Below are 11,289 nucleotides of genomic sequence, written 5' to 3'. Positions count from 1 at the left end.
ATGAAGATAGGGTTGTTCCTATAAAAGGTATGGATACAGGAAGATGCTGACAGGGCTCGCTCTTGTTTGGCATCATTGTGAAATGTTCCCATGCGATGCATTGTTTGGGCTGGCTAGGATTCTGAAACATATTTCTTTCTGAGAAGGAAAGCATTTTAATACTTATGGACTGGTGTGGTAGTTTAAATGTAATTGGGTCCTATAAATCCATAGGGAGCAGCACTATTGGGAGGTGTGGCCTTGTTGAAGAAATAGTGTCACTGTGGGGGTGGGCTTTGAGGTCTCTTTTGCTTAAGCTTTGGTCAGTGTCACACAGATCACCTCCTGTTGCCTGCAAGATACAGGACCCTTCGCTACAGCTACAACACCATATCTGCCTGTACTTCACCATGTTCCACCATGATGATAATGGACTGAACCTTTCAACTGTAAGCAAGCCACACCAATTAAATGTTTTCTGTTATAAGAGCTGCCATGGTTATAGTGTCTCTTTATAGCAACAGAAACCCTACGACAGTTGATCAACTATTCTTACGTGACCTTTTACTTTGAAGTCATAAACAGCTTTCTTTAGGTACTGAGACCACACACCATCATCTCATCTTTTACTGTAACAGGAAGGAGAATGCTCTGTGCAACCCATCCCAGAAAGGGAAAGTCAGAGGTAGCTCTGGATTGATCTACATTGCATTTAATGAACCTTCTTTTCCATTTATAGATATAAAACCAAAATTACTACATAATAAAATCAGGTGATATTTATCATACTACATAATGTTAATATTATAGTAGTTTGTAAAATTATATCATAACAAATTGATCCAGAATATTCATATTCCAACACATAAAGTAATAACAATATCAACTACAAAACTTCTCTACAAATATTTAAGGTCTTAGTATGCTGGTCTCCAAAATTTCTTTAAAAGACATCTTTTAGGTAGGTATGATGGTGCATAGGTAAAATCCCAGCCCTTAGGAGGCTAAAGCAGGAGGATTATGACTTAGAAGCTGCCTAGAGGCTACACAGCAAGGCCTTGCCTGTGTATGTGGGTGGATGCTGGGGTTGTAGAGATAATAAGACAACTCTTAATAAATGGTGTGGGACCATGGTCTATAGTCTGTCAATTATATTTTAAATAAACGCTGATTGGCCAGTAGCCAGGCAGGAAGTATAGGCAGGACAAGCAGAGGAAGTAGAGGCGGGTCAATGAGAACAAGAGAATTCTGGGAAGGAGGAAGCCCATTCCTCTGCAGTCCTAGCCCAGCCACAGAAGAAGCAAGATGTGACTACCTCACTGAAAAAGGTACTGAGCCACATGGCTAACACAGATAAGAATAATGGGCTAATATAAGTTATGAGAGTTAATAAGAAGCCTGAGCTAGTGGGTCAATCAGTTTATGATTAATATAGACCTCTGTGTGATTTCTTTGGGACTTAACAGCTGTGGGAACTGGGCAGGACAAAAGCCTTAGACAACAAATGAAAGTCTTAATTTTTGTTTCATGTGTGTGTACATGTAGAGGGAAGAGGAAAACTTGGAGGAGTTCTCTCCTTCCACCGTGTGGGTTCTAGGGAGAGCACACAGGTTTTACTTGCCAAGCCAACTCTTCAGCCTTTTAGAAAAGGTCTTTAGTAACTGAAAATTTTACTCAATAAAGTTTAATTGTTAAACCTAATTTTTTAAAAAAAATAGTACCTCACTGTGTAGCCATTGATGGCTTAAAACTAAGTAGCTCAGGCCTGCCTACAACTCACCATCCTCGTGAGTAGCAACCCAAGGGCTGGGAGTTTAAGTCTGTACCACCACATCCACCTTCTAAAGCTGATTCTTAACTCTTCAAGTAAGAAGAAACAATTTTTTTTAAGTTTTGCCAGCACAAGGGTGGTAGAGGTAGGTGGATCTCCAAGTTCAAGGCTAGCCTGGTCTACAGAATGACTTTTAGGACTGTTTCAAAAAACCACAACCACCAACAACAAAAAGTTTTGAAAAATTTTAAACTCCTACGTCTAAAACAATGCTTTAAATATTATTCAATTTATATTAAAATTACTATGTAATAATTATAACTTACTATTTTGATGGCCTAAAAATAAGTGAATTTGAATTCTAAGGTATTATATTTTATGCTATACTGAAATAAAGTCTGTTCTTTAAAGAATATATAATTTAAAATATGTTTTTAGTGTTATATATATAAAGGCTACACTGGTCTACAAAGTGAGTTACAGGACAGCCTGCACTGTTAGACAGAAACCTTGTCTCAAAACAAACAAATATTACATTTAATGTCCTCTTTCTACAGATGTATGTTTAGAGCATATGAAGGCAATGAGGATGTAACTCAGTGGGGCGTCTGCCTAGTGTGTGAGGTTTGAGTGAGAATGACTCCCAGAGGCACAGATATTACAATACTTTGTCCCCAGTGGGAGGAACTATTTGGGAAAGATTAGGAAGTGTGTGACATTGTTAGAGCACGTGTGTCACTGGGGGTAAATTTAAAGTTTCAAAAGACACAGCCATTCCTAGTTAGTTCTCTGCCTCACAACAGTGGCTACTGCTCCAGTGCCATTCCTGCTGCTACGCTCTGACACGTTTGGTGGTCAAGGACTCACCCTCTGAAACTGGAAGTCCCAAATAAACTCTTCCTTCTCTAAGTTGCCTTGGTCATAGTGTCTTATCATAGTGGTAGAAAAGTAATTTGATACCCAGCACACCTTTCCCAGCACCATATAAACATACACAAATGTTTGTACACACCTGTAATCCTAGCACTTGATAATCAGAAGCAGGAAGATCATAAATTCTATACCATCAGTTATATAGGGAGTCTGAGGCTAGCCTTGGATACCCTAGGCCAACCTTGTCTTTCAATAACCCAAACAAAATAAAGCATATTGAGAAAAATTAAAAAATTAACAATACCAACAAGCATTTGAAAATTTTGCTAAATAAAAGAATAATTTACCTCTTCAGACTTCTTCTTCAGCTGTTTTTCAAATTTTTCCTTATTTCCTTCCAACTGATTCAAATGCAAAGCAAGTTCTTCCTTACAGATTTCTAAAGCTGAGTCCAGTTGTCTGACCTAAAGTTAAAAAAAAAAGCAAAGTATAAAATAAAAAAAAAGAAAGAAAAGAAAAATCAAGGCACTTGGGAGGGAGAGACAGGTAAATCTCTATGAGTTCCAGGGTAGCCTGATCTACACAGTGAGTTCAGGACATCCAGGGTTATGTAGAGAGACGCTGTCTCAAAAAACAAAACACTGAATTATTAATTAATGAATATTTATTATTTGTACAATATTTAACAGATTGATCTCCTAAGGTTACTTTACCACTTGAAACACTAAAATCAGGTCAGTAAGATAGCTAAGTTAGCAAAGGCACTTTCCTGTGCAAGCCTGGTGACCTGAGACTGACTCCCAGAACCTCTAGTGGAAGAGAGCAATCAACTCAGCAAAGCTCTCCTGACCTCCACCCATCTGCTGCAACACCTGCACACATGCACTGCAGCAAACAATTGCAGCACACAGAGTAATACACAAAATTTAAACCTGAGATAGATCTATTCAGAGTATGAAATGATCTGACAGGAGAGACTGGCTGAAAAAGCTCATTCATCAAGGCAAACCAGGGAACTAGGAGAAGCACAGAACAGTCCTGAACAACACAGGCACAGCAGCACGTTCTAAAAAGAGGGATTGTGCTCAGGCAAGGCAGTAGGAAGGACAACAGTGAAACACTTGAAGTTTAAATTTGTAAGGAATAAGTCATTTGAAATAATGTCAAATAGAAACCCCAAAACACTCCCTTAAGAAGGCAAGCTTATTATTTATTTCTTAAGCCTAGACCAATGAAATAGGAAAGTGAGTACAGATACCCTACAAATGTTGTTAAGATGAGAATATTTGGAAATGTTGGTTTGTGAAGAAAAAATTTATCACACAGGAAAAACATCTTCTTTGCTTAGTACCTGTGAAAAATATTCTTTAAAAATCCAGGGGCTGGAGAGATGGCTCAGAGGTTAAGAGCATTGCCTCTTCTTCTAGAGGAGTTTGATTCCCAGAAACCACATGGTGGCTCACAGCCATCTGCAATGGGGTCTGGTGCTCTCTTCTGGTACACACAGACAGAATATTGTATACATAATAAATAAATAAATATTTTTAAAAAACCAATAACATGACTCAAGTGTTTATGTGTTATGTGTAATGCTTTGTGTTATCTAATATTAAAGAGCAAATCAAATTTAGTAACTAAAAAAAAATTAGCTCAAAAAAGCTGCCATTTTGAATGACTATCTCAGTTTTAAAAAAAAACCGTTGTCCTAGTAACAACAATTTTTAAAGATTAACATTTTTAAATTGTGTGTATGTGTCTGTCTGCCTGTCTTTCTGTGGATTTGTGCACATGTGAATGCAGGTGTCAGAGCCCCCTGGGGCTGAAGTTAAGAGGCAGGTGCAAAGATACCCAGGGTGAGTGCTGGGAACCAGATTGGAGTCCTTTGTAAAAGAAGTTTATCTGCGAGAGAAAACCATCTCTGAAGTCCTTAGTTTTAAAATTTTAACAGCTGTGTTAATCCACACAAGCACAGTGGTACAGGCCTTTAATCCCAGCACTCTGGAGGCAGAAGCAGACAGACCTCTGAGTTTGAGGCCAGACTGGTCTAAAGAGAGATCTAGGATGACCAGTGCTATGTAGAGAAACCCTGTCTAGATAGACAGGCAGGCAGGCAGGCAGGCAGACATACAGACAGACAGAAAATAGGAAAGCAAAAACCCTTGTTATGTTATCTCTCTTAAGCAAGAGAATGGGCATTAGTACCTGATAATAATACAATAAATTACTCTGATAGGATTCATTAAAAGATGATAAAACCCATTGTTACAAGGTTACTGAGAATTCAGACATCCCCAAAGACAGTCCAATAAAATTCCTCTTAAACTAGTGACATCTGAGGGCTGGGCTGTGGTTCAGTGGAAGAAGACAGCATACATAAGGACAACATGCCTGCTGGGCAGTGGTAGCGCAGGCCTTTAATCCCAACACTTGGGAGGCAGGCAGAGCTCTGTGAATTTGAGACCAGCTTGGTCTACAGAGAGAGTTCCAAAACAGCCAGGGTACACAGAAAAAGCCTGTTTAGAAGAAACAATAACAAACCGGGCAGTGGTGGTGCATGCCATTAACCTCAGCACTCAAGAGGCAGAGACAGGCGGATCTCTATGATTTTGAGGCCAGACTGGTCAACAGTGCAAGATCAGGGACAGCCACAGCTGTTACACAGAAAAACCTTGTCACAAAAAAATAACAACAAAAAAGGCCAGGCAGTGGTGGCGACCTCAACCTCGGCACTCAGAAGGTAGAGATCTCTGTGAGTTCAAGGTCAGCCTCAGCTACAGAAGGCAGTACATTCCAGGACAGGTTCCAAAGCTGCAGAGAAAACCTGTCTCAAAAACCAAAAAAGAAAGAAACAAACAAACCAAACAAACAAACAAACAAAAACCAAGAAAAACCAATTAAAAAAAGGACAGCATATATAAGGTCCTGGGTTTGATATTTAAAAAAAAAATGTCTAAGATACATCAATCACTACACGTTCATGAAGTTGTCAAGACTAACACAGAAGATGGCTAGATATTCTGAAAGTCTAAAAAGTTCCAAGGTTATACTGATGTGTTAACTAGCAGAACTATAAAGAATATTTAGGTAATTGGGAAACTGTTAAACAACACCTTCCCTCAGGCGGCTACCAAAAAGCAAGAATGTGTATGGGAAAGGTGATGCATATATAAGCACCATGGATGTGGTGAGGGGATGGTGATTTAAGTACAGCTATAGCTTTAGTGACAGAGTAGCCAGGTGTTCCTTGTACTGTTCTTTGAATTCTTTTGTGAGTTTGACATTTTAAAAACAGAGTTATGTAAAAATTAATAAATCAAGCAAAACCAATGAATAACAAAAAGATTTATGTTACAAAATTTATCTTAATCCTATGTAAATAATCAACATGTACTGTATATAAACTTCTTGTACATGAATAAAATCAGAACAACTAGTGTGCTGCACCAAATGACCTCCTCTGGTGCACAGTGACAACCCAAGGATGCGCAGCTTCAGTAATGCTTATTTGTCCACAGATTCATTGGGAGAGGCAGAGAATCCGAAGAGAAAGTAAACAGAAATTATAGGAAAGAAAGAAATATAATTTAAACCTAAGGCATAGTCTTTCAACAATCTATTTAACAGGTAACAAACACATTTGTTAACTTTATGGATATTGTTACCTGTTCAAAATTACTTTATTTATGTTGGTGTTAGGAATCAAATGCAGGGCTGTAAACACACTTGGCAAGGGGCCTAATACTGAGCAACATCTTCAGACTCATCAAACTTTTAGTACTCACTGACCACTCTTGAAAATGCAATTTTAAACTGACAGTTTTAGGGCTGGAGAGATGGCTCAGTGGTTAAGAGCATTGCCTGCTCTTCCAAAGGTCCTGAGTTCAATTCCCAGCAACCACATGGTGGCCACAACCATCTGTAATGAGGTCTGGTGCCCTCTTCTGGCCTGCAGGCATACACACAGACAGAATATTGTATATATAATAAGTAAATAAATACATATTTTTAAAAAAACTGACAGTTTTAACTTTCCTACACACAGTTCATATATGAGCCTTGAAATTAACAAATAGAATCTTGCAAAGGTACTTGGAAAGGATAATAAGATAATCAGGAACAAGGACCCCAGACTGTTATTTTATTGCTACGGATATTCCAGGTTGAAATGGTTTGTACTGAGCCAGTGTGGAGGAGCTCTGGCACTGCTGCACTGCTGAGGACAGAAAGCTGCACAGACAGCACAAAGGAAGACTGCGGAACAGCATCTAGGCCTGCCAGGCAGAGGAACAACTGGAGAGCTGCCATAAACGGGCTGCCCATGCATGCTTAAGCATTGCCGGGGCATGAATGATGATGACGGTGGTGGCGCATGCCTTTAATCCCAGCGCTTGGGAAGCAGAGGCAGGTGGATCTCTGTGAGTTTGAGGCCAGCTTGGTCTACAAAGAGAGTTCCAGGACACCTAGGGTTACACAGAAAATCCTGTCCCAAAAAGCAAAATAAATAATTAAAATTACAAAATTATTTATATTTGAACTAAGGAATTTTGCTTCTATATTTCTTCCTCATATTTATTTTTTCCCCAAATTAAAAACTCATTAAAAGCATCAAGGAAAAAAAATTCAATGTATAATTCATTCATTTTCTGATTTCTTATCTCTTATCTGGCCATTAATATATGGAAATTCCTTACTAAATGAAGAACTAGAAGTTTAATAGCTATTGAATATTATTTAACAAAATAGTTTCATGCCTACAACATTAATATTTATCTACCTTTTTTATTTTTTCCTTCTTGTTTGAAACAAGGTTCTTAGATGGCCTGGAACACACTGTATAGACCAGGCCAGCCTCAAACTTTCAGAAATCCTCTAGTCTCTTCTCCCACGTGCTAGGGTTACAGACAGGGGCTACTATGACTGACTTGTATGCTAATATTTTAAAATTAAGTTTACTCTTATGTAAGTAAATAAACTGATATGACAGTAAATGTTAAATAATTGTTGAATTCTATAGGAATGACTATAGTGAGACAGTCAACATTACATTTAAACTTTAGACTTACTATGCCTGAGAGACAAAAAAGAAAAAAATGCCTCTAACATGTAAGCCCCTTGTTGTGGGATAATCTTCCTGGACATTGTGGAGATGTAAGGTTTTTACCTCATCTGCCTAAGGCACCTTCTGATTGGTTTAATAAAGAGCTAAACAGCCATTAGCTAGTCAGGAGAGGATAGGTGGGCCTTCTGGGCAGAGACAGGAACTCTGGGAAGAATCTGAGAGGTAGGAATTCGCCAGTGAGACACAGAGGAAGTCAGATGTACAGTATGGAGAAGAAATAATGAGCCACATAGCAGAATGTAGATTAGTATGAAAGGGTTAATTTGTTTTAAGATCTAGTTGGGAACAAGTCTAAGCTAAGGACAAGTTTTCATACTTAATAAAAAGTTGCCACATCATTATTTGGGAGCTGACGGTCCATGCTATACGGATGTATCATAGCAGCCCACTTCCCTTCCCCAGATGTTAAAGAGTGTCCATAAACTGACTGGTCCTGTAAGACAGTAGATCTGTTCCCGCAGGATAGCAGACTAACTCAGTCTCCATTTTTGTAATCAAACTGCTACTCTGCTCAAAGATGACTAGGACAAGTGCAAGACATAAATTAGACCCTGCCTACGTGTATACAAAATACACCAGACTGACCCTGCCTACATGTATACAAAATACACCAGACTGACCCTGCCTACATGTATACAAAATACACCAGACTGACCCTGCCTACGTGTATACAAAATACACCAGTCTCGTGGCTTTTCCTTTTCAGCTTTGGGCTGATATGGCTAGGTGATAAATCTGGGGAGCATTCAGGTTCAGTCCTGGCTGCACATTGTACATCAATATTTAAAATATACAGCCTATTATTAAAATGTATTTATGGTCATAGTGAATCTCTAAGTAACTCCAGACCCATAACAACAAATAAAGACATAACTGTTGGGCTGGGAAGATAGCTCACAATAAGCGTGGAGATCAGAGTTCAGATTTCCAGCACTCAAGTACAAAGCCAGTTATGGCAGCATGCATGTGTATCCAATTCTACCATTAGGGAGGCAGAGACAGGCAGATCACAGCCAGACTAAATAGCTGAATTGGCAAACTCCAGGTTTGGTGACATATCCTATCTCAAAAAAAAAAAAAAGGGAACGAGGAAGAGACCTGATTTCAACTTCTAACTTCCAATCACACATATGCATATATACTACACACACAAGCTGTGGGAAATGCTCTCCTACACTTTAAAGGTTTGTCACACATATTGGCTTAATAAAACTCTGATTGGCCAGCATCGAGGCAGGAGACATAAGTAGGGCAACCAGACTGAGAGAATTCTGGGAAGAGGAAAGGCGGTGGCCACCCAGACGCAGAGGAAGAAAGATGAGAACACTGCACTGAGAAAAGAAATGTGGTTAAACATAGGTAAGAATTATGGGTTAATTCAAGTTCTAAGAGTTAGTTAATAATAACGCTGAGCTAAAAGGCCAAACAGTTTTTAATTAATGTAAGTACCTGTGTGTTTCTTTGGGACTGAACAGCCGCAGGACCAGGCAGGACAGAAACCTCTGTTTACACAACACAAACATATTCTCTCATTCTCTCCCCCTCCTGCCTTGAAGACATATTGTTTACATAGGTATATACAATCATAAAACAGAGTATAAAAAGAATTCTAGGCAAAAGTAGTCATCTTTATATTGAAGGTATTTATGGTACAAGATGACAGGATATTTAGACCTACTAGCACAAATAAAAATATAATGAATATATAGTAGTTCTTCCATTTTTACAAGAGAAACATTCCAAAGATTATAGGATTGAATACTAAATATACTCCTTTTTCATACAGACAGACACACATTTAATGCCTTTTATATCTTAATTAAGCATTTATCATGCTCTGTGGCTACAGCTATTATACTGTGAGGTACAACAGTAAAATTAGTACTTTTTGTTTCTTAAATTTGTTTAAATTATATTTATTTGTGTGTCGGTAAGGGAGATATGTGTGCATGAACCCTGCTCCTTCATAACAAAAATAAGTTTTGATAACATTCACAATTTTATATGAAAAACAAAGTATTTAAAAATATGTTTGTGTGTGTGTATGTGTTTATGCATGCAAGTACTCTCAGAGGCCAGAAAGGGTGTGGGAGCTGGAGTTACAGGCAGTTGTAACTGCCCAGCAGGCTGCTAGAACAAAACTCAGGACCTGTACAAGATTAGCATACAAAAACCAGGTGCGCAGCACTCAGGAGGCAGAGGCAGGAGGATCTCTGTGAGTTTGAGGCTAGCCTAGTCTACGAGAACTAGTTCCAGGACAGTTGGAACTGCTACACAAGGAAACCCTGTCTAGAAAACCCAAAACAAAACAAAACAATAAAACCAAAGGCGTACACAATCTTAATCACTGAGCCAATTCCTTAACCACTTAATTGACGTTTATATATTACAATTTTAATAATTTATTGGAAAAAAGCCATAAAAATGTCTGTAATAGTAAAACAGAGGCCTGATAAGCTGGCTTTAGCAGATAAAGATTCTTGTCTCCAAATCTAATTACCTGAATTCTATTCTTGAGATCCATTTATGATAGAAGGAGAAAACTAACTCTTGCAAGTTGTCCCATGACTTCACACTCATGCCATGGCATGTGTATGCACACAAACACACACACACATACACAAAAAGTATACTATACTAGCCTTGATTGTTTCTTCAGATACATGAATTTGCAATGCTTTCAAAGCTTCATCTTTCTTCGTATTTTCTTTTTCCATTTCCTGTAAACAAATTTTGATAGAAAAAATGTTTGCAAATAAATATTGAGAGTATATTAAATATATGCTACAGAAACATAAACTTAAAATGCTAGCTTTCAAATAGTACTTTTAAAAAGAAGACTTTACCACTTTACTTTCCGTCAATAGCCTGTCTAGTGATTCAAGGTGATGTTGTTTATATAGTATATCTTGCTGCAAAATGGACATAGTCTTTTCTTGTTCTTTGAATTGCTGGTCTCTTTTCTCTAGTTGACTTTCAAGCTAAATATAAAATCAATATTTTCATGTTATATAGTTTTCAAACACTGGGAACACTTTAAACATAAATATATTTGAAAGTACACAGATTTCTGCATTTTAGAAATTTCCTTTAGTTTCCCTTAATTAAAAAAATTAAATCATAAATCTCTTTTCCCTTTCTTTCATTATTCTTATTATTGACTGGTCTGTTTTCATGCTTTTAATAAATATGTGCAGTTATAAACAATATGAAATAAAATTTTCTGTCTTGAAATTTTACATTTATTATAGCAATATCTTTAAGTTTTAAAGTTCAGGGTTTCTAACCCTGTTTCGGAAAAAAAAAAAAAAAGCTATGAAGCCAGTCCTGGAAGTCACTCTGTAGGTCAATCAGGTTAGCCTTGAACTCACAGAGATCTGCCAGAAGACTTGCACCACCACTGCCCAGATAATTTGCTTTTTCTTTTAATCAATATAGTTTCAGATGTTTGTTTGTGTTGACATGTATGGGTCTAGTTCATTTATTTTAGGAAGTACTAGACTTAATATAAGAAATTAAGGTTTACTTTGTTTGTTTGTTTGTTTTT

At 37.7% G+C, this 11,289-nt stretch overlaps 1 protein-coding gene across 1 annotated transcript in view; it reads right to left on the bottom strand.

Moving 5' to 3' along the window:
- The window catches only part of Ccdc18 (coiled-coil domain containing 18), a 113,988-nt gene that overhangs the window by 48,427 nt on the left and 54,272 nt on the right, over positions 1-11,289 (bottom strand). The window contains exons 14-17 of the mRNA XM_026785039.1: positions 10,589-10,723; positions 10,385-10,462; positions 2,951-3,087; positions 1,042-1,060 (exon numbers count right to left, since the gene is read on the bottom strand). Coding sequence (XP_026640840.1) covers positions 1,042-1,060; positions 2,951-3,087; positions 10,385-10,462; positions 10,589-10,723 — 369 coding nt within the window. The remainder of the gene's footprint in view (positions 1-1,041; positions 1,061-2,950; positions 3,088-10,384; positions 10,463-10,588; positions 10,724-11,289) is intronic.

Source organism: Microtus ochrogaster, linkage group LG1, assembly GCF_000317375.1.
Source record: "Microtus ochrogaster isolate Prairie Vole_2 linkage group LG1, MicOch1.0, whole genome shotgun sequence".
Taxonomy (NCBI): Eukaryota; Metazoa; Chordata; class Mammalia; order Rodentia; family Cricetidae; genus Microtus; species Microtus ochrogaster.
Note: the sequence above shows the minus strand (reverse complement) of the source record. Positions and strands in the feature narration are given on the sequence as shown.